General features: G+C 30.3%; 1 protein-coding gene across 3 annotated transcripts in view; it reads left to right on the top strand.

Annotated features, from left to right (window-relative positions):
* Positions 1-25,378, top strand: part of LOC111043351 (plasma membrane calcium-transporting ATPase 2) — a 406,771-nt gene that overhangs the window by 372,832 nt on the left and 8,561 nt on the right. The window contains exons 24-25 of one of the 3 annotated variants that reach the window (XR_005573144.1): positions 836-904; positions 19,345-19,468. The exons of 1 other annotated variant lie outside the window; for it this stretch is intronic. Coding sequence is in view for 1 of the 2 variants with exons in the window: in XM_039442420.1 (XP_039298354.1) it covers positions 836-904 (69 nt within the window). In the remaining variant the exon portion in view is untranslated. The remainder of the gene's footprint in view (positions 1-835; positions 905-19,344; positions 19,469-25,378) is intronic. One more of the 3 variants, XM_039442420.1, reaches the window with a different exon arrangement.

Raw genomic sequence — 25,378 nt, forward strand, 5'->3', positions numbered from 1 at the left:
ATAATTATTTTTATGGTACCGCTAAAATAAATTTATGTTGAGTTCGATTGTTGACATGCAATATTGAGAAACTTTTGCTGTTGATATATCGTCAAAAATTATAAAATAAACTTTTGCAATGTACTCTGTGTGTCGATGTTGTTTGTAGTTTAGAAAGAACTGAGCAGTCTCAAGAAAATGAAAATTTCTATGTAGGGATAATTAGAAAACCGCCAAAGTCATAACTGATTAAGTGTATGGAGAGTATTTTTTTTATAAAGGGAGTCTTTGTTTTGATGAAGGAATTTTTCAGGTTATTGAGGGTGTGAGTAGCATGTGTTGGGCAACGAAGCTCTTTATCTTCATAAACGTTACTATTTTTGTTCGTTTTCAATTCCACTAGATGAGTGTTGTATATTGTAAATGGATGAATGTAATATAATGTAAGAGCTTGCTGATAACTTCCCTTTTGTTTATCTATATTTTGTTATGTTTTAGTGGCAAGCCGTTTCATTGTTGAAATCTAGATGATCTGTGTATGTGTAGTCCTTGAGCCCGTGGACTCTATCACACCAGACCGTTAAACGTTAAACCCTCCTTACAGTGTTATTTGTATGTTGTATGTTCGGGCTGACCCTAGCCCGATCTTGTTTTGCAGTAGCCTTAGATGTAGTTACTTGTCAGGTTGATTCAGTTGATTCAGCACCTGTAGAGACCTAATTGACCAGGCTTGCCATAGTCACCTGTTACTATTGCAAGCTTTGTCTTGCGTCTCTGCAGCTCTCTCCTGTTTTATCACTCCTCTTTATATTATCTACTGCAATCTGTCTCATTATTTCTTGCCCTTTACTTGAAGGTGATAGGTGGTGAATTGCAAGAACGTTTGATTCCGGTTCCCTACAGCAAGAGCTCCACAGATCAAGCTGTAAGCCGCTTCCTACCATCTCTATCTCTTTTCTTGTCCGCTCGTTCGATTGCTCTTTTTTTATTTCCTATTAAGGCTGTTCGTTCCATATGAAATAACATTGGCCGCAGGCAAACATGCTATTGCTTGGTTGGGTCTTACCCATCTAACACAACAATCAACTGCAGCACGATCGGTTGATTAATTATTATGTTTGCCAGGCGCTTTATACAAATCTATCAATATTGACTGAACAGCCTTAAATTTGCACTACACTGGTGAAGCCCTCTTCAATTATTCTAAAACGGCGATGATCATTAGCAATCATCCAAATAATATTAATTAACATTACAATAAATCTCTTTTTAATGGGCTTCACTCAGTTTAAGTGTGCTGTGCTGCTTTCTTTGTTGTCCTTACATTAGTAGCTCTTATTAATATAAGAGTTGGTGTGTATTTGCGATTTGTGTGTATGTGTGTGCGCGTGTGAGAGTGCGCTTGCTTGTTATTTTGTTAAAATTGAGTTTGTTTTCAAAAATTTTCTGATTGGTTTGCGTTCTAAGTGATTTGTATTATTTTTTCTACTTATTTTCAGGTAGGTACTGCCAGAATGCATGTTTATCTTTTTTATTATGATTTTCATTATGACACTGCAATCAAGCATTACTTTGAGAGTTTGTTACATTCATCTACGCTTTGCTTTGCTTTGCCTCCACTTTCCACGATCTGTAGAACTATCATCCACCGTTCTGTGGCATGCTTTCTTCTCTTTCTACTACTGTTGCCACCTCTATTTCAGGTATAACCCCGTCGGTACATATATAATGTGCATGTGAAATGTTCATGAGAATTGGTGCAGTTTGGTGGGATTGACCGTTATAGAACTGTATTACTGGTGTTGACTATGACTACTGCAGCTAGGCAGGCATTAGATTGGCTTCTGTGGTGTTTAATGGTGGTTGAATATGATGCGCATAAGCATGGCGGATATTGCCAAAATGGCACTTCTCATTGCTTAAAATAACATTGAGTATATATGACATTATTTACCCATCAGTAATTTAGATTGTAACTGGTTTATAACCAATATGTAACAGCACGTCGATTTCTATTCACTAACCATTCAAGAATATTATAACATCTAATTAGTAGTTAGACAATTATCATTTAGCTGATAGACGCTAACTAACAACTAACTAGAACTTTACTACTATTATTATTATATCATCGATTGGTTAGTATGAGGTTTGAAGCTTGTGCTGTAAATTAGTTACGAATTGCTTACTGCATTTTTAGATATTAGTGGTGAGATATAATCCTGTTATAATAAAACTAGTTGTAAGAGTTTATGTATCAAGCATTATAGAATTAATGTTAGGGAAATATTCATGTTTTTCCTGAAAACTAGATCTAAATTTCAAGTCTTCATCATATCGATTTGGTTGCAGAGATAAGGTTTGTGTTAAGTCAAATATGTCGCAATATTTTATTATTAGGAATGCATGTTCTGTAACTGATTATAATATTTTCCAATCTGGATATAATACAGTGAACCTGCCATTCGAATATCTACTTTGAACACCATCTCCACTACCGATTTGTAATCAAAGGACCTCATTTTTAGATTTTGAATAGTTAGTGATGTGTCTGATATAGTTATACATGTATAACGATCGATTAGATACCGATCATTATTCAAGAGATTATAGTTGTATTTATTCATTTATTTATATATATATTAAGTAGAAATTCAGCTGTATTGAGCTTTTTACTGTATCAATCAGCTATTTTGCATGTGCATTATCAGATATGACAAGTGACAGTGAAAGTACAAATGAATCTGTTACATTAGCTTTGTAGCAAAACTAGATATAGACATTCTATTATTAAATTAGAAAATTGATCACTGCTTCCATAGAAAGGTTCAATAGTGAAAAACTACTTTTATTACTAATGAAAATCTTTGTAGAAACATGATAGCACTACACTAATGATGCTTCATTGATAAATAAAATCCTACTTTTATTGAGTTGATACATTCAATATTTCAATATTACATAAAGTTTGTAACCTTTTCTAATCCAATTTAAAGCAATACTGTACTCTAAAATCAGTGGTATTTTATTCTTGAATGTGTTATTCTATTTTGCTGCCAATGTATAATTGTTGAGTTGAGAATTAACAATCTCATTTTCGACCCAGATGAAAGTATTTATAATTTGTATTGTTATGCTCGGATAGTATTCAGTCTACAATTAGTAGAAATAATTTGAAATTGTGTATAGTATTACAGTTTTTATATTGTAATATATATCTGTTTTTCAAATGAATTTTACTGCTTGTTGATTAACAATATATATTTTTAGATTTATTGTCTAGTTACACACATATCGATTTTTGGACGTAAAATTTTTGCAATGAATTTTATGATGTTTTTGCCAAGTTCCGTATAATCTGGTAGATTTCATAATCGATATATGTGTAACTGGCTAAATTCTGTGATATTTGAAATATGTTTGTATTATTCCATGATCATCTATGTTGATACAATTCCTTCAAACGTATATTAAAATTGTTAAGTATTTATGACGTTGGGACTTATCCATGTTGGAAAATTTGTCAATCTAATTGCTTCCCAAAAAAAATATGTTGAGTAATTGTCATGTATTTACAATTCAAACTCTGTTACCTATATATATCACGATGCAAGTTATACTTATCTGTGACATATGAATGCAGTTTACCAAGATTGAGGTCAAAGACCACTTTAGTTTTGTCAATTCACAATTTTTTTCTGTAATTATTATCTGTTTTAAAAAACGAATGAACTTCACTAGTGTCCCAATTCAACATTGTCATGCTACCATTATTTTCAAATAGGCTATATCCAACTCACTAGATTATTCTAGAATCGTTTTACATGACCAAATACCATAAACTCTTGAATTGTATTTCTGACTTGAAGCTAATTTTAATTTGTTTTACAATCACCAAGATAATTAAGGCTGTGCAAAGGCTAAAAAAAACTTTCCACTGGTGTTATTTTTAAAAGTTTTTCGATGTGTGTATCATCAAGCTGTCAGAATGAAAAAGTTTTCTCAGGAAAACATTTTTTTTTCCGAGATACTCCTTTTTAAGATATGAGCGCCTAAAGTTTAAATTTTTGGGACAGAACATTTCAAATTCGGTAAGAGATAAATCTATGAGATTTAGAGGATAAATTCTTCATAGTATCGTTAATTGAATAAAACAGAAAATTTTTGTTTTATTCGATCAACAATACCATGAAGAATTTATCTTTTAAATCTCATGGATTTATCTTTTACCGAATTTGAAATGTTCTGTCCCAAAAATTTAAACTTTAGGCGCTCATATCTCAAAAAGTAATGATCGGAAAAAATGTTTTCTTGAGAAAACTTTCTCATTTTGATAGCTTGTTGATATACAAATAGAAAAACTTTGAATAATATCAACAGTAGAAAGTTTATTTTTAGCCTTTGCACAGCCTTAAATATTAAGTGTATAATATTTTAGGTTATTTTTCTAGATTGAATATGAGATCTCATGTTTTCATAAATATTGTAAAACTACTATAGCGAAAACTGAATGTAATTCTACTCTTATCAATGATGATAGACAAAAATTGTATCTTCACTAATTTGAAAGAAATCCTCAGTGTTTCGTGTATACAATATACCTCATCAAAAGGTAACTGAAGTGATTTGGATTTGGGATATGCCAAACTGATTATTGTAACATTTCCATTAGTCTACCATCAACCATATTCTTGCTCCCTTCTTTTTCAATATTTATATAATATCCTGCGTGAAACATTGTACAATGAGTAATTATTGTTTCTCAGGGGTATGTAATGTTTAATCTTTCACATAAAATATAGATTAAATGTTGAAATGTTGTTATAGTATTTCCAATGTTCGACAAATGTTGTGGTATTATGTACATTCTAGGAATATTCTAATCTGTGGAAGGCAATGCTCATAAGTTTAGACTGTAGATACTTTTCCGAATGTAGCCTACGCAGTCATGTTTATACTTACTTCAATATGTAATTTATACTCAAACTATTACTATAGAGTCTTTATTAACCCGAAGATTGAGACTTCTCAATTTTTGTAGGAAAATCTCAATGTCTATCTTGAGAAGTAAGGTTTCTTCATTATTATTTTCAGTCTATTAGAACTAAGCAGTTGTAAGACTTCATCAATTTCAAGTAATTAAATGATTAACTAGTAGTCTATGGTACAACATTCATTTTTAATTTGTATGATTAGCGTCTGGTTGTTCACTTGAATTTAAATTCCCAACCAAAATAAGAATTTTTATTTTTATGAATAGTTGTCGAATAGTAATTATTTCTTCAATTCAAACAAATTACAGAATCGAATCATTCACAGAGCTGGACCAAATTTCCAAGTCAGCTTCATTAGGATATCATATTAATATTTTATTCAAATTTTCCTTTTAAGATCAACTACATGAATGTGTTTAAAAAAATATTGTTCCTACATTTCAGATTCTCCTGTTATCATGTGTAGTAATATTTAGCAAATTGATATCATTGTTACATCAAAATGTAACCATGATAACACAATTAATGTATCTACAACGGTTATTGCTTGCGCAATCCATTAGCTCAAAAAATCATATTTGTAAATTCGTCATTTCTTCAAAAATCATTTTATATTTTGCGTCACTGTTCAGAGCAAATGGTTTTTTTTTAGTTGAATCATAACTGAACAAAACGGAATTTGATTTTCTAGTGTTATAATTGAATATCAAGCATGGAACAAAAATTCAATCCAGTTATTAGAAAGTATTTGTACTTGTTTTTCTCTTTCAATAATTTGGTAGACACTTATTCAAAATTCACGGGAAATGAACTCCTCACCATCCAGGAAGAATTTCCACACTATAATACATTTAAATTTATTTATATATTTTTTCAAGTTGTGTACAAAAACTACGCTTCAAGTAATATCCAATTACTTGTCTTCGAATCACATAAAGTTTACTGCTTGGAAGTTATTCTATTTAATTTTTATTTTAACACAATTTGCTATTAACACGTTGCATTTACATTATAGTCCTACTTCTCTCAAATTAATTGAATCAACTTGAAGCTCATTGATTTCCTTGTTCCATGTGTGATTTCTGATTAAATCAAATTTATATAAATACCAATGGAAATTGTAGACATTTGTAGTCCTTAGAAGTGGTAAGTTTTTTGTCAAGAGGTTAGACCATTTCTAATTATGTGAAATATCACTTTTGATGCTTTTTCTTCTTACTCATCCCATCTTTAAAGTGAACTCTCATAAAAAAATGATAAAATTTTGTGTTGTTGAGGGAACATTGGAGTATGAATCTCCTTCAATTTGGAAGGGAGGATGGCTTGTTGCAGTTGTATGATTGACAAATTTCTGCAGATAAGATGTTATACTGATTAAATTTGTACTAAATCCATATATATGAAATTTTCACTGTAATAGTTTGTGAAATTAATAATCGATTTAATTCAATTAGGTCTAAAAGCTAATAGCTTGAGTATTACAGAACTCAGTGGCGGAAATGTGACCTACGAGACAATCAGTTCAGCTTGTTAGCAAAGGCGTGCGCTTGCCACGTTTGACAAGACAACTAACAACTTAAACGATCTTCTCTTGTGTGAGTAAGCTCTAAGCTCAACTAGCTACTTGTGTGCTCCAGCTGAAACTGAATGTTATCACATTTTATCATGTCTTTTCAGTCAGACATGTTTTGGTCCGTGTCAGTTTCATGTTCAAATCACACCAATCCTCTGCATTCAATTCCAGTTTTCTAAGTGTCACTGTGCATCGTTTTCGAGATGTTGTATCTCAGACTGCACTCATCCAACTTTCAAAACAGACTAATTGAAACTGTTTCACAGTGGTACAAGCTACTGTTTTTCCAAAACTTCCAATTTTATACTACTCTGTGTGCCATCCACATCTTCGTGTCAAATTTATATAAACTGTCATGAAATGTTCTATTTAAAACAACAAGACTAATTATTTACAATTTACTTCAACTCTTAAAACTGCTCCATCTAAATATTGTTTGTATTGTGGTTGTGGGCATGATTAGAATAATGTAGCCTTGTAGACACAGCAGTTGAATGTGCTCTTTCGTATGACTGAATATTTGTTACCAAAGCAAGTACCGTACTGTAGTTCAATATTCAGCACAAAATATGCGTTATACAATGTGTTCACTTATTGATGTATTCTATGTTTCTTGATCAAAATCAATATATTGTATATTTTTCAAAAGTAATTGCATGCTTTAGTACATGTTACTAACAACATTAAGAATATTTACTTCAAAAACTTTGAATAGTGCTGAAATAGCTTGAAAATACTGAAGTTTTTTTGTCATTCTCCACATTCACTAGATGCTTGATATTCTTGTATTCATGTGTTCTTCCTACAATGGAACCATGTACCTATTTTTTAGAATATTAATTAACGTATTCTGGTAATTATATCTTAACGGGACGTAGATCATTAGATCTTCTTCAATTTTCTCTTCAAATTAGACTTTTATCTATTCACTTTTTCATATGTACTAAACTATATTTCAAGCACCTATATACGATATCTTGTTTATTATATGTATTGCACTTCTCTTACAAAAATTTTATCAAGATTTTAAGTTTTAATCTACTGTTTAATGACTTTTTTAATAAAACTCTCGATCTATCTATAAATAACTTATGATTATATTCATAATGGATCATTTCGATTCTCTAATCCATATCAATCTTTGTAATTACATTTCAATAGTGTTGTATGCGGCAAGCGAGATTTTGAACTACCAATCCACTATTCTTCAAACAGGAAACAACCATATGCTCAAAACATGAATCTCCAAGTGCAGGAACGACGTTTTAACTTATTTTATTCCATATTTTTTATCATTATTAAGTTTCATATCATGTCTATCTTTCATCTAGAGCGCAGGTCGAGTGTAAGATCATCAACATTATAAACATCGATTAATAAACATGCATTTTTTGTGGATGAAATATCTATTACTCTCAACATTATGTACGAAAATTAAACGATGAAAAATAAATTGATCAATATCAATGTTGAAAGCATTCTTGAGTTATTGAAATTGAGATTATTGAATACATTTACATTATTCAGCAGGCGTGAGGAGTTGAAACTCCAAATATTTAAAGTAAATAATAAATACAGGATGTTTCGATCGTATTTAAAAATAACATCTAGGACTTATAGGCTACTTGTACTCATCAAGTTTATGAAAACGTTCCTATAATTCCAGGTAAGAAGCTGATACTGCCCAACAGCTGGTACACCCCAAAACGTATGACAAGTAACAATAAACAAATAAATATGAAATTTAATGGGGTTAATTAAAACTGAATAATTATGAGGCATAATTTCTTGAATTCATTGCGCCGTCTATCCATCTAAATTCTACACACGAATATTTGACAGGAATCTGTTGTATTTCATGTATTTTTTGTTCTGATATAGTAGTGGCCTGAAAGCTTTTCCTAACAGTTGGCAGTCATAATTTTTCGGAAAATTTTCTGGTTTGTTTAAAAACGTCCGTTGATGCTCAATTTCAAACAACTTACCAAAATATTTATGGTTTTCGAGTTATTAGCTAGAAACTGATGAAGCACCCCAATATTTAGAAATTTTGGGTGATTATTTGTTTTTTTTTTGTAATAGGCCAACTGTAAGTTATAATATTTTTGCTTTATTCGATAAATAGGCCTACTTTATTTTCTTAATAGGCCTACTGTATAATATGTTTGCTTTATTCTATAAATAATTACCATTTTCAGTTTGTCTAATCCTGGGTGTTCTGCCATGATTTTATTTTGGGGAAAATTCGAGAATAGGGAAAAGATTCTCTCAATGGAGCGTTCAAACACCAAATGTGTTTATTGCTAAGAATTTCTCTTTATTTTGATGAGTACAGTACTAGCCTTATTGATTTGCACGGTATCTATGTGTGAAACACTTCTGTAAATGATTATGGTACGCAAACGGGTTTCAAAACAAGCTGGAACAGATCCAGAAGACCTTATTATGTAATTAATTGCATGCTTTTCAAGTTAATGTACTTATTTATTTTATTTAACTCGAATTAGATTTTGGGAAATTTTGAAAAATTTTGTAATAGGATAATAACCGTCATCACTAATAATATTTCTAAATTATTTAAGCATCTTAATCCACATGAGTTTACGTGTAACATTAATTTTTTACTAAAATTATGATTTTAATGAAAATTTCTAAAAAAGAATTAAATATGTTCAAAGGCAATATATAAGGTTAACAAACTCAATCAAAACTGTTGGATATCGTATTTAAATATTGAGAGTAGACAACAAATTTACATAATAAATGACAGGTTTGACTTATGATTCAATTATCAGTATTGTCTTGTATTTTTAATTCAAGCAGTGTACTTTAATTAATACTGAGACTCCAAAAAGTATTTAGGCCTAGTTGAAGGTTACATCAGGTTTTAAAATTCAAAATACAACCATTACTATTTCCTATAGCGTTGCACCAAAAAAATTTTTTTTTCGAATTGCAATTCTGAAGTTACTTGGATGACAGTTTTTAGTTCAACTCTATCCGGCAAGAAAAATATGTATTCTCCGTGATACAGTAGAATTATATCAAGGTATGTACTTTTCTCACGAAAGTACTAGAATTTTACACTATATGTGTAAAATTTGGATCAATCAACAAGCAAGAGAAATTTTCTGCTGAGATCATTAAAAGAGTAGGGACGGTATCTCATAACGTGGAATCTCTTCTATAAAATTTTATCCTTATTATCGACAACAAAACAGGCCATAATCGAATTATAATATTTTGCAGATCATCCAGTAAAGTCTGCCTTTATTTCATTAAAATCAAGACAAACATAAATATTGTTCCATCTGAAATACGGTACTGGAAATATAAATCTTCATTTTTTAACTTCAATCAGTAGATTGTAGACATTGATTCGATCTTATTCACAAATTTCCACACTTCACGTTAACTTTCAAATTCATCTGTGCTTTGGTAGTACTGTATCTTAATTTGTATTATATCTTTTCCCCAGCATCAAATATTTTCTGAGCCAAGTTAAATAATGTTCTTTTTTAGCATCTGACACTATATTCTGTCACTCTTAATCTCCTCGTATTTTCTTTTGACTCTGCTATCCGTTTTATTCTGAACCTTTATTGTTAGTGTTTCTTTCCACCATAGTATGTAGCTTACAACAATGGAAATTGGAGAAATGACCCTGACTCTTAACCTGGTATGATTTTCAGCTTGCTTTGAAATAAATAGTATGTAGTTAGAAATTTATTGTATTATGAATGGGAAAATGTAGGTGCCCAGAAATATTATACTCTTTTCATGGAAAGGAGTGATTGGCCACAGAATTTTATTCGTGAGAAATAATTTCATGTTTCTATTTGTTAAAAGTTGAAACGACTGTAATAAAACTTTCAATGTTGTTTTCCATCACGAACTGTCTACTATTAATTCACTTTTTTGTCGTTAAATAGAACGAATATCAGTCAATTTTTTTAAAAATGAGTTCATTCACTTACTGTGATAACGAGATCTTTCGGTAGGTCCGCCATCTTCATGGTTGTGCATATATAACATATTGCGTTTCTATTTCATAACTTGGATGTTGAGTGTTCAAAAGCTTAAAATAAAGTTCAGTTCCGTTCTTTTTCTGTAAGTTTTCTCTGGATTGGTTCCATCTTCTTACCATGAAAAGAGTATTTATAGTACAGAAGTAAATAAGTATTGTACTAGAATAACTATGCATATTTAGTTGGAATCTACTGCCTAATGGCACCTTATTAGCCTTGCCTTCATTGTACTTTTCATCATCAATACTGGGGACGCTGCAATCAACTCCTATGTTATAATTACCAATGATTTTGTATTATAATAAGAGAGTAGCAAAAATCCCGGACAGGTTGTAATAATATGTCCGCGAATCTACATTCCAATTCAATTTTTCAAATAAATATGCATCAAATGGATTACTTAATAATCCATTTGATTTTCTGTTCAGAAGCCACCTTAAAGAGTGATTGAGTGAATGAATCAGTGCCATTTCGCTGTTATATTTATACAGTATTTGCAATGGACAACTGTAGGAGACCGTGGTGACACATTTCATATTATTTGTGATTAATAATCATGCCTTCCCGAAAGCATTAATTTATATTATAAAATGGAATTGAAAGGGAAGTATTGACACAATACTGGAAAAATATCGTTGAACAATTCTATTAAAACAACAAAATCATTGGAAATTATATAACATAAGGTGGCGCCTTTGCTCACTTATTGAGTCTCTATTCTCAAAATCATTTAAATAATTTATGAAATATTTTTCGCAAAATGTAAATGATCATTCACAAAATTTAATGCAATGCATTTCCACATGCTTTCTAGTAATAGTAGTACTGTTAGAAATTATCTCTCATTTTAATATTTTTCATATTGTATTTCTGTAGCATTTTAGACTTTGTAGAATCTTATCAAGTAGAATAGCAAATAAGAAGTAATCTAATCAATCTTTAAAAAGTATATTGCTAAAAGTCATTATTAAACTTTCCAATTGATGAAATTTAAATTATTTTAATAAAATTTATTCTGGTTTTGGAACCTATTTTTATTCCCTCTTTTGTATGCAGGACTACATATCAAGTAAATATGACAAATCCCATGGATTTTCAAATTATTATTTGAAAATAAGTGCTTTGTTGGTCTATACTTCATAAGACAATCATATTTAGACTTGTCCAAACGAGCTCCTATTAAAAAGCTCCATATAGGCTAATCTGATTTTGAACGAAACAGAAATTGAGTTTATCTTCTAATTTTCTATTTTGGCATATTTTTTCTCATAGTCGCCCCACTTTGAAATTATCATCTTCTTCATGAGACGATTCTACCTCAATATACTTCTGGATTACTTCAATGTATGTTTATGTGCTCTAGAATGTGTCATCTCAATAGCTACTCTCTACTATAGATTCCTCCAACGTTCAATTTCATACAATTTTTGTTCCAATAACTTTCCATTTTATCCAATCATTTTTGTAGAATCTCTGTTCATATAAGATGGGCATTGGGCATACCAATTGAAGAATCAGCATCCATGAAGGAACAACAGAAAAATAAAAAAACATCAATGACTTCTTGAAAATAAATGATCATTTGTTCACAATATTCTGTTATTGTTTAAAACTATTATATTAATAATATTATTAAACATTTTACTATTATTTAAGGTAAATTAAAAACTTGAACTCAACTTGATAATCTATCACGGTACCTTACTGGTATTTCCATTATAATGTGTGACATAATAGAGATTTATACTATTATAATACAATAGATATAATAGTCTAGTAATATAAGATGGTCTTTCAGTGAAACGGGATGATTTCAGTGACTAAATCTTAATGAAAAATTATTTTTTGGATGCAGTGGTCATTAATATGAAGTAAAAGGTAGCCATTTACTGTACAATAAATGAATACAAAAAAATTCAGTATAACATATTGTGCTAAATGCTCTCTATCGGAATTTATGTGATTTTCAATATTCCCTTTTTTGAATGCAGTGGTCATTATTATGAAGTAAAAGGTAGCCATTTACTGTACAATAAATAAATAAAATTCAATATAACATGAGCTAAATGTTCTCTATCGGAATTTATGTAATTTTTAATATTCCCTTGACATTTTTCAGCATATTGACAGGTATTCCTTTAATCTTGTCCTAAATTCATTGTTACAAAGCTGGTATTCTGAGTGAATCGTTCAGGAAAACGTTTGTTTTCTAGAAACATCATGGATTAAGGCTGTGCAAAGGCTAAACATAAACTTTTTACTGGTGATATTTTTCAAAGTTTTTCGATTAATATACTATCAAGCTATCAAAATAAAAAAGTTTTTTTCAGGAAAACATTTTTTTTCCGATCATTACTTTTTGAGATATGAGCGCCTAAAGTTTAAATTTTTGGGACAAAACATTTCAAGTTAGGTAAGAGATAAATCCATGAGATTTAGAGGATAGATTCTTCATGGTATTGTTGATATAGCCTAGTAAAATAAAAATTTTCTGAAACTAGCTTTTTTGAGAAAGTTATTCAATTCACCAAAAATAACTCAACTAAAAGTTATTTTTGGTCATTTTTAGTAAATTGAAAAACTTTCTCAAAAATTGGTATTTTCAAAAAATTTTTGTTTTACTATATCAACAATACTTACTTACTTACTTACTCCGTGGTGCTAGAGCCCGTTTAGGGCCTTGACCTCCTCTATGATGCCTCTCCATTCCTCTCTGTCGCCAGTTCTTCTTCTCCAACCTCGGACACCCAGCCTCCTCAAATCTTGTTCCACATCTTCTAGCCAGCGTTTTCGTGGGCGTCCTCGTAGTCTCCTTCCTCCTGGATTTTCTCTGAAGACCTTCTTTACTGCTCTTGAGTCACTCATCCTTTCTACGTGACCTAACCAACTCAGTCGCCTGTATTTTATTTCGTTGACAATTTCTGGTTTTTGGTATAGGCCACGTAACTCTTGATTTGTCCTTATTCTCCACTCCCCATTGTTACAGACTGGTCCGTATATCAACAATACCATGAAGAATCTATCCTCTGAATCTCATAGATTTATCTCTTACCGAATTTGAAATGTTCTGTCCCAAAAATTTAAACTTTAGGCGCTCATATCTCAAAAAGTAATGATCGGAAAAAAATGTTTTCCTGAGAAAACTTTTCCATTTTGGTAGCTTGATAGTATACAAATAGAAAAACTTTGAAAAATATCACCAGTAAATGTCCGAAACATGTTGTGATAAAATATTTCAAAAAGGGTACTGAGATTTTTATTTTTCTTTATATTTACACCAGTAAAAGTTTATTTTTAGCCTTTGCAAAGCCATAAGGTTGCAGGTTGTCAAATGTGTGGTGCGTGAAAGCACCAACTAGATATTTTAGTAATGTAGATTAGGAGATATTTTAATAATCTCCTATTCCAATAACCAGCTGACTACTTATATTATTAGTTTGTATTTTCTCATGCAATAGGCCCCAGGAAACAAAGCATTCGCAGAGTTCATGGAACTCTTGTAATCTTGTAGGCTTCTTTATGTTCACTACTCGATCCTGAACTCTGGAATAAGAACTATTCCATCCTAAAAGCAACGGGTTTGATATGAAGTTGGTGGAATACTTGGAATAGTAGTCGCTATGCTGCAAAATGTCATGGAAAACTTGAGAGTTGCATAGTTTACAATGGAGGACATTTATTTACTTATTTATTTATCATTCACAATCAACTCAAGGACAAAGAAACAGACTACAGTATATTATACATTCAGCAGTATATTCTCAAATCATTTTTCACTCATTTCACTGTAAACTTTTTACTCCATATTTATTACCATTGAAATGAAAAATTAGTCACTGCAATCATCCCGTTTTACTGAAAGATCCTATAGCCTACTAAGCTATACGAAGACTTTGTTCCTGAACAAACGTTTTCTTAATTATTCTAATTCTATAAAATTATTCTTGCCTTATGTCATTTTTAGAACTGAATCATATCTATCAAACTTGTGGAGTTAAATATTAAAAATTATGATCTAAGGACAAACAGCAGACGTAGGAAACATCAAGATCGACGTTTCACACATGTTACTGGAACTTGGAATTTTTTGACAAGCGTTATTACTTACATTATTATAATGCTTCCATTCTGTTTATTATGATAAAATGTTAAATTTAATAATATTATATATTATGTAATATATTATATTCTTGGCGATCCTTTCTCAAGAAACGCCATTTATCATTTGTAACTTCACATTTCAATAGGCCGACCTTATTCTCATAATATTGCATAATATTATTTCTTGAATTTCCTACAGTCTTCTATTTCTATGTTCAAGAAAATTTTATTGTTGAACTGCGCAAGTTTTTCACTCTGATGAAGAGTTTATTGGAAATAATTTTAGCAGCTTGAAGATCTTAGCTATAGATCTGAATCATATTTCATATCTAATATTCATGAATTATCAGGTAGAACTGACGACATTAAATGTTAATAACAATACTTTTACAATGTGAAGCATCCTTTCTCTTAAAAAGGCTTGTAGATGTATATATGAAGTCGTATTTTCCAGTAAATATGGAAAAGTTAATATTACTTACGCATCGAGCCATTACGGTTAATTATAATTATTTTAATGTGGATTGAAATTATATAATTTGAGATATCATTCCATAAAACAATAACTAATCACTAATTATAAGTATCACTAATCACTATTCTTTAAAATAATCAAATACTGTAATTTCTTCCAATAATAAAATTCAAAACATACCAATGCATTTAAGTTAATACTCTAAATTAACATGCATAATTAAGTTGTCAATTATAAATCCTCATGTGAATTCAAATAAGTAAAATATGGAATGAAATAATGATATTATACAAGAAAAAATATGATAATATAAATATGACAATTTTACATTTCTTCAGATAAATTTCATACATTATATAAATAAAAGCAAACATGTAGAAAACACATTAATTGGTACAGTATTTATAATAATATTGAAAAACTCAATATTTTTATTCCTCTTTATTCGATTGTCTGGAACGTCTCTAACATTTGAAGCGAACTCTCCTTTGTCGTATATATATTTGTTATATTGCCATAAAATGCAATATTCATATGAAAATGAAGAATTCTAAAAAAATCCTAAAATCCATCATTCTGGTATTATTCCATTCCTATTTACCAACGTGAATGTTGAATACAGTTAACATCGTAATTTATTCCACATACATAACCATATACAGAGATTGCTCTCTTAATATATCTCTCAATATGTATCCTTCTTATCAATGTAAGAAGGTTACATAATAATATTAAGTATTATAATTGTTGTTATTTTATTGACACAATCATGTTTATATTATTTAATTATACAGGATATTTCGCACAAGTAGACTCACCAATACTGAATCTTCTAACTACTGTACTTTAATTTTTCATCGTAAATGGTTCAATAAAATTAGCTTAATAATATAAAAAAATTGATTGCTCACATAAATTAACAAAATATAAATACATTATAAAATTTGTAATCGTGCTCCAACTTAATTTCTGTAAAAAATTCCCCATGTTTTCAAAAGATAATAAGATTTGAAAGTTTGTAAGAAATTTTCCCATTACTTTCATGAGTAAGAAGATATTGGGCTACACTAGGCGAAACATCCACAACGTTTTTTCAAAATAACATAGAATGTACTATTTCTATTGTGGCTATAAGTTTTGGAAAGTTTATGATTATAAACAGGGTGATTTTCAATTCAAAATTCAAGAAACAATTTTCTTCTAAAAAAATCTTATGACATGTCGAGCCTTCCAAATAGTAGTTATTAGCTACTAGTGTTGAGTATGATGGTCTCTTCGAATTAGGAATAATATTACATTCCGATTTTCTTTTACTGTATATTTGTCCACATTATTCAACTATCTATCAAATCCTTTGAAACATTGTTATGAAAAATTACAAATTAATTTTAATGATTTTGAATACCTTCTGAAAGTCTTCAAAACTCAGATCCAACTCTGATGAAATAGAAGCGAGACTTTTCTGTAGATTACAGTAAATTGAAACATTTAAAAAATACTCATTATTGCAAAGTCAAGTTTTCTGAATTTTAAATATGATGTTTCGTTTTCATTGACTTGATAGAGTTTATGTAAGTTTTCACTACTTGAAAAGTTGAGTTAATTTTTTGAAGTTATCCAATTCCATAGTTAGTCAAAGAGTACAACTACAATAATAATATAAATTCATTCAAAAACGTACTTGATCTTTCGAAAGTTGATTTAAATATATGTTAAATATCCAAATAAAAGGACAGATATTGATCTTAAGAAGATTAAGGAGATGAATCATCTATTAGAGGTACATGTTGAAATAATAATTTAGGTAGCCTAAGCTTGTACTTCGTCGTCAAATACGCCTAGAATTCATCTTTGTGGATTAAAATAGAATATAGTTGAATGCATATTGGTTGAAAATGAATGAAACTCATTATTAAGGAATGAATAAGAAGAGGTCAAATTTACAAAAAAATTTTTTAGATATTACAGCATCTTTCCATTCTGGAAATTTTTACCAAAACATGTAATAAGGACTAGTTATTGTGTTCAATTTTATCTGAAGGGCTTCTAATCATATTAAATACTCGAATTTAACTTACTAATCAATGTTTATGAAATCTGTTTAAAAATATATATGTGCATAAAGTAAAATATGTATGCCTAAATATAAAATATGTAAATGCTGGAGGATATTTCTTGAAAATTCTTTCTTCCTGTGATTTCTCTCTTCCACTACTTGGTCCAAAATTGAAAAGTGATATTGATAGATCAATTCTATAATTATTGTGGAAGACTTTTCTAGATAGTAGTAGTCATGTAAGATTCATGAAGCCCTTCGAAAAAATTTAATAATAGATGCATAGTAAATCTGAGTATTGTAGAAGTTTCTAGATAAGTGTTAGTTATGTAAGAAATATTTTCTGACAATTTAATTCAGAAAGCCCTTTGATGTATAAGTTAACAGGTAAAATTCTGAAATTACTGTATTGTATTTATCAAACACTAAACGTACTAGAACTTTTTGGTGCCTTATTGATGTGTAGATGTAATTCATGTTCATGGTTATACCTCTTATCGATGTCTTTGTTATTGTATTATGTACTCGATATAATTGGCAGTGTATTGTATCCGGCTTGCTACTTGGTTTTGTTTGAAAATAATTGTTTGCTTTTGGTGACATTTTATATTGATGTATCAATTTTTCGGTGCATGTTGATGTCGGTGTCTGATTGTATTCTGTTTTTGTATCTTCCAATTGAAGTTTCAATAGTTCCTACTTGGCTGTGATTAAATGTCTCTTTCAATTATGTTAAAATAAATGTTTGCTCTAAAATATTATAATAATTAGCAGATTTATCTGTTATAAAGTACACTCTTTGTGGAGTTGTGTTGTATGAAACTCCATGACATCCTTGAACTCACTATTATAGGAACTCTTCTCTTTCAATTCACTGACTGATTTTTTGGGGTTGAAATTGTGGAAATTGCAATTTTATTAAGTAAGTTCTCTGTTGCTTATCCTTGTTATATGTTTTGTTGATGCTTCTAATAAATATCATAATTGTTATGATTTATCATTGAAACCATGGTGACCATATCGACGGTGTATTTTCCCAACATGTATAACATAATTTTAATCAGCTATCTTCCTTTGTATTTCCACACGCCTTATGATTCATCTGTGCATGCGTGCACAAGGACTCTGAAGACTAAATTTGTTGAAGGTAAGGTGACTGTGACTCAACATCTCTCCCTCATACTGATTAAACTTTGCATTATGACCTTCCATTCACATCTTCCACACTGAACTCCTCTGAAAAGTCTACGTTAGTGCTCTCTCATTAGTAGAAGTTTTGATCTTTCTAGTAATTAATGTCTCCTACTTCCTATAAGCAATCATGTAACTGGAGAGTACACTTGTATGTAGCCTGTTTTGCCTTGCTAAACCGCATGTCAAACACTATTCTCAACAATTATTACAAATCTTCATTAAAGATGTGCTATCCATTTGCTGCCTTGCTCTTAGACAGTTGTTTGTCGTTCCCACTAATATAATCCCAAATCTTTCCTCCATCTTTGACTGTTTTTCTCATGATTCACCTAAATTAATGTAATCTAATACTAAAAACAATAATGGATGTTAAACATCTTGATAAAAGCAGAATATTTCCACTAGTCCACTATCATTCTAGTAATCTGTCTTCAGACTGTCCTGATTCGCCCACTTTCTTAAATGTCTCACGTTTCTCCTGTATCAATCATCCATGTCATGTTCGATGGTTATTTGTGATCTGTCATTTCTTGTGGCGTTTCTCCCAATATTCATATTCAAGATCGACTCAAAAGACGCCTATGAGTTCGTATGAGCTCTAGTTCAAAATGATCTTCCTCTTCATTCGTGCAGCTTTGGAAATATTGTTGTTTTCTAAAGAAATTATTTCAATTCAATCATTGTTTTTCATTTTCATTGCTCTTTCCCCCCAAACAAAATCAGTCGATTGATTCCTGTTTACAAAATCTTATTGTTTATGAGTGAACTCTGTTGGATGTACTGTAATTGATTCTGGAATAGTATGTTATCCGCATCCCTTCTCTGCCTGGACTGTATTTGAATTCCAATATTTTCTGGAATGAAAGTCTTGATATGAAATTAAGTGAGATTATTTTAGCGATTCTTTTTACTAAAACCATGTCCTGTCTTTTTCTTCTTTTTAGTTGGGCAGACCTGTTCAGAAAATAATAAGCAGTGGCGAAAGCTGCAAAAACGAGGTCTTCCTCTGAGAAAAAGGAGAGATCTCGGCCTTGGAGTTAGAAATACGTCCAACTCGTCCATATAAAGGCAGGTCGTTTCCTACCATGCTAGCCCGATGCTTTACCATTCAGCCTTAGGTTCACGTGTTCATGTACATTTAAATGATCAACAGTTCTTGATTTCAACTATCATCGGACTGTAAATCTTTTAAATTTATGTGGCCGTCCATTGTTTCTACCTTAATTATCGGTTCTATCCCTGCCTGGCCCCGCCTTACATGCAACGTTTTAAAAGAGAGAGCAAAATTGAATGCTTCTGAATGCTTCTTAAAAGCTGAGTTCTATGTCCTGGATTATTCTAACGACTAACTGATTTCTCAATAATTCACGGTACTCTGACTGATCAGGAAATCACAGTACAAATCTTACACTGTAAATTTAGTATGTTAATGATCTTATTATGGTCTTTGTACTTAGCTTCTTTCTTGGAAACTAATTTAATTAGACTAATAATGACAACAATTAAAAAATATCAAAACTTGATTATAAAAAATTGTAACTTGTCTCGAATCAAAATGATAAATTTCATAATTAATCAATTGTAGTTAGAATTCGTAGAAACATTTTAAAATAATAATAATAAGTTACATTGTTATTAGTTGAACCTGATGAGATGTGATGTTTAAATTTGTTGTTGAAATGTATTGAACCTAATCTATTCAAATATGTAATAGTTGATGTAACAGTTTAGGTTCATAGATCTGAAAGTGCAGAAGAAAAGGATGCTATCTTCTATACTCAGTGTAGGATCAAATTTTGTTGACCGAACATTTTTAAGCTAAGTGAATGATCAGTTCTTGGGAAATCGAGTCAAAAAGAAGAAAAGGCTACTGTGCAATTGAAGGCAAGAAGTTTATTCTTAAAAACAATTGATACTAAACAAGTAGTCATTAATCGCTCAGTTTAGTTTACTCTGATTGCATAGTTACTCTATTATACTAGTATAGTTTTAAGGTCATTGTGTTACTATCTTATTTGCCTGCATGTAATGCTTTGTGTACTTGAGTATACCTTACTCAATCCATCTTCTTTAACAAATGTTGTGCAGACCCCCTCTTCTACTATACAATGCTATCACCCCTTCTAAATAAATTCAAGAATCACTGAAACCGGATTTGATAAATGTTGTGGTTAAAATGTTCACCTATTTGATAAAACTATTAGTTTTGCAGATCATGAAGTTTCTTATTAATTTTTTCATACTTGTGGATTTCTTACTGATTCTGTGTATTAATTTTTTTATTGCTGAATATTTATTCCATGATTCCTTTAAACACGAAATAGAGCATCAGCTATTTTAGCAAAAATTATTTTTCCAAAGAGTCTGAATGAGCTCAATTCACAATACATTGAAATCTCTTCCAATGTAAGTATGAAAAAATTCCAAATGTGTATTGGAAAATATTATCTTATTAATTTTTTTTGAATAAAATAAATATTAGAAATTCTAAAGGTATGTATCCTATACGTTCTGTATCCAAGTAATTTCCACTTATCTTATAAATTGAATTCTATGCCTTATCATATACTTAGCCGTACTAAACTCCTTCCCGCTTATAATATGCTGCAGTTCTAAATAAAATTAAATACGAACTTTTTTCAATACATTACTTACATTATGTGAGTTCATGATAGAATGTAAGTTTTGTATAGCTAGAATTAGGTCTTTGATTTTATTAATCACTCCAATTTCCAAAACCTGGGAAACTAAACCACCACAAAGTAATAGGTCAAGTGTTAAATATATCAAGGTTAGCATTAATAAACTTGGAAAATTTAATATCGATATTATATTCTTAATAAACTGGAATCGTTTTAGTTTTATATTCTTCATCTTCTCTCCACGTACCATATATTGCAATAACTGTGCGATTATCTAATAATTATTATATTTTTAAAATATTGTTTTGTGGTCATATAAATAAATTATTGTAGGAGGATATTCAATATTGTTGTCAGTACTTGTCAAATTTTTATCTCACAGAAAGGGATTGGAAGTCATATTAGACATTATAATGTGGCAAAATGGTAACAGAAATATGTTGTATTCTTTTCTTATGTGTGGTTTCAGTTGAAATCAGAATGAAGCTGTAGGCAATATGTATTTCCTTATCAAATGTTCATTCAACAAAAGATATAATCTATTCTTAATTTTCGTAAAGCAGGCTATATTACAAATTGAATAATTCGAATTATTAATTCATTATGCGAGTCACCTAGGTCTAATATATATAATACTCTTCAAATCAATAAAAACTTGAGTTGCTCAAACAGCAATATTCAAATCAATTACTAAATCTCCATTTTAAAGCAGTTTAATTGAAACTTGATATTTTTATTTAAAAATACTTCTGATTAAAACTAAAAAAATCTTGTCTCATCATTCTTTTGCTTTCCAATCCACTCAGTTTATCCTTGTTTTACTGTAAAAATGTATTTCTTGATATTTCTATATCTTGGTTTGTTTTGTTTCCTGCTCCCCTGTAACTTATATTGATTCTTCAAAACTGTATAAACTTACAATTATTCACTATTATTTTAGCATGAAATGTAGCTGAGAATATACTAATTTAGAAACATAATTTTGGTGATAAAGATGGCTGGTTGGCTGCATGTTGCACTGGTTTCAAATCTAACGAAATTTCATTGGAATACCACAAAATCAAGAATAATCCAAAAAATAAGAATCAGAACCTGCGTTTTTCACATAAGTTTTCAGTGAGCGACTCTCTTACTTATTGGTGGTTTTTTATATATAACCGTAACTAAGTCTTGTTTTCCATATTTACCAAGGTATCGGAGCTTTTAAGATTCCAACTCCAGGAGTCATTCTAAATTCTAAGGGTAGCTATCTTAAATAATTATGTTTGCTAACTGGATATCAACGGAATTGATTCACGTTTCCATAATGTTTGGTTTGAACCTGATCCATCTATTTCATAATAAATTGTTTTCCTTCGATAATACGGCTGTGCATCATGGATTCAGTGAGTAATGCGTTGTACCCACATTTTCCACGTCGGTTACCTAGGTATTGTGAGTCTGTTCCCTCTCCATTCATCTTTGTGTTTGCGTTTTATTTTGACCGAAAAAACTTGAAAAAATATTTCAATTGGTTGAGAACAATCCATCTTATCATGGAAGATATGTAGCCTAATTTTTCATATTGTGAATGAGCTACAAATACTATTGACTGGTTGTTATGATGAAGTTCTCCATCATGAATTATTCTATTATCTATGTTACCAGTTCATTCATGTAGTAGTTGCATATTTAGCAAATATATTTTGCACTGTTGTATACAACATAACATTGGCTTGTACAAGTATTTTGACTGCTCTTAGTCCACTAATCTATCGAACAATTTAGTAGTTCTATAACATCATTTGACATGTGACGATATGTGTTTCATGATGAAATCAGTTACGGTACCAAGCACTAAACTAGACTAGTACCATACTTTGCTTGTGTGTTGCTGTGTCAGAATGGAACATTTATTATAAATTAACATCTTGAGTGAGGAACGTCTCTCCTTAAATTACTGAGGTAACAAAGGACACGAAAAAAGTTTTTGAGTTCAAAATCTATTTCAGTTTGGTTTGATATCGTACTCTAGGGCATGGTAACTTGAACAAGTAATGATTATCTATATTTCTTGTTTGTTCCATTAATAATGTAACATGTTTGTTCAACAGTTCTAATATATCTTCTCTTAGGCCGTACACTTATATGTTTCACTTAGTCTATAGTTAATTGTTTTCGACTTGGTGAAATAACGTACATCAAAGACTTGAAATTGTTTGTACACTTATATTTAATCTGTACTTATTATATAGTTCGATTGATTCATTAATTTGAGTATACAACTATCCATTGTGAATCAATTTTTCATCTCAGCTTATCTATGAACAAAATTCTGATCCAGTTGAAGTGGAATCTTTTCCTCAAATTATTTTTTTATAATTCCCAAACACTCATATCATTTTGAAAATACATCTCAACAATTATACAATATGAATGGTGAGCTATTCATATACTGGCAAACATAGAATCCAGAACTGGAATGAACTGTTGTAAGCCGTAAGCCCTTACAACTGTAATAAATATTCCGCTTGTGATAATATACACCTTATGTTATTACTCAAATCTTTGAACATATTTTTCTTTGTCGTTTGCTAATAACAAAGAAGCACTATGCACGCTTCAATTGAAGCTTTGTTATACTTTCAAATGCTAACTGCGTGGTATAAGACAAGATTCCATTTGATAAACCAGAAATCTGTAACTTAATGTACATAATTATCTGCTGATTGGATAAATCATGGGCTTTTATTTTGAATGGCTTGCAGTGAATTTGAAGCATCTCTCTGTATTTTATTATTTTTGTGTACACATTAGATGGTATCAACTAAACAGTATAGTTCTAGAGAATTATTCAAAATTCTCTAGAAATATATGTTTAAAAATGGAAGATTTTTTGAAATTGAATATATTTTATAGATTAGTTTCACTAATTTTCGAGTGGTAACTTCAAATCATATAGAATGTGTGGTTGTGTTATTTTGTGTATTCATAAAACTTTGTCTTATCTCTTCAATTTCAGTGTGAATTTCTGACTATTATTTGCAACTAACTTTTCAATGTGAAAAGCGACTCTTATAGGCCTACAGATAATAGTCCATTGACCTATATAGATATAGGTCAACACTATACATCTTGTTTTCGAAAATATCTATAAATATTTGATTACATCCTTTAAACAATCTTTTTTATCTATTTATGAAGCTTCTACAGTCATTTGAAAATATAAAAAATAGGCTGTTGAAGTTTTATTATTATTAGCAGTGGTATAATTTTAAAAAATGTAACATTATTAATTACATGTTTTAGTTTCAATTCTCCAACTCTGATATATACTTGAAAGTTTTTAAATTTGATCATTTACATTCTATCCTTGATTCACATCTTTCAAATATTTCTCTTATACAATCATTTTCCATACATTACTATATTTTATTTATACATTAATTATAAAACTTCTTATTTTCTGTGAAGCTGTGCTACAGTATATTGTATATAATTAATTTCCCAATGTGAACAGAATATCATGGTGCTTTGACAACCGGGTATTGACACTCAGTAATGTTAATTTTTCTCAAAAATTGGACACATATCTGTGTTCAATGAAATATATAATATAGATTTGAATAATTTAAAAAAAATCTCTTCAACGATAAAAATATGATATCATTTGATGCAGAGCTGTGACTTTTAGAACTGGTATACAAAATTTGTTTCTACTGGTCCGGTAAAAGTGGCCAGCCACTAATGTTACGGTTCACCAAACAGGCTAAACTGGGCAGGTATCCGCATTCCACTACATTTATGATATTACTCGTCTGTCGGTCTTCCCAGGTACAAACATATATGAGTGTAGCCTATTGGAGGACCAATACCTGTCCGGTTGAACCTGTTCAGTGAATTGAAACTTTAGTGACTGGACTAAGGTAACACTCTAGACAACACAACTCAATATTTTTCCAAATTAAACACTGCTGTCAGATATGTAGTAGAATTCAATTATGAAATTAAAACACATGATGTTTTCAATCTACTTGATATCCTTCTGAAGGTACGTACAGACATATGCGCCACGAACACGCGCATTTCACTTTTCATCAGCTGATGCTCATTATCTCTGTATCTTACTGCTTCTGTACAAATACAAATATAATAAGAGTATCATCAGCTGATGGATACAGTAAAGTACAGAAACAGTAAGATACAGAGATAATGAGCATAACATATCAGCTGATGAAAAGTGAAATGCGCGTGTTCATGGCGCATGTGACTGTACGCACTTGAATACAGCTCTGACCACTGACGCTCTGAGCTCTCTGTATGCACACACCCGAATTAGTTATATTGAAAGGAAACC

The sequence above is a fragment of the Nilaparvata lugens genome, chromosome X (assembly GCF_014356525.2).
Source record: "Nilaparvata lugens isolate BPH chromosome X, ASM1435652v1, whole genome shotgun sequence".
NCBI lineage: Eukaryota > Metazoa > Arthropoda > Insecta > Hemiptera > Delphacidae > Nilaparvata > Nilaparvata lugens.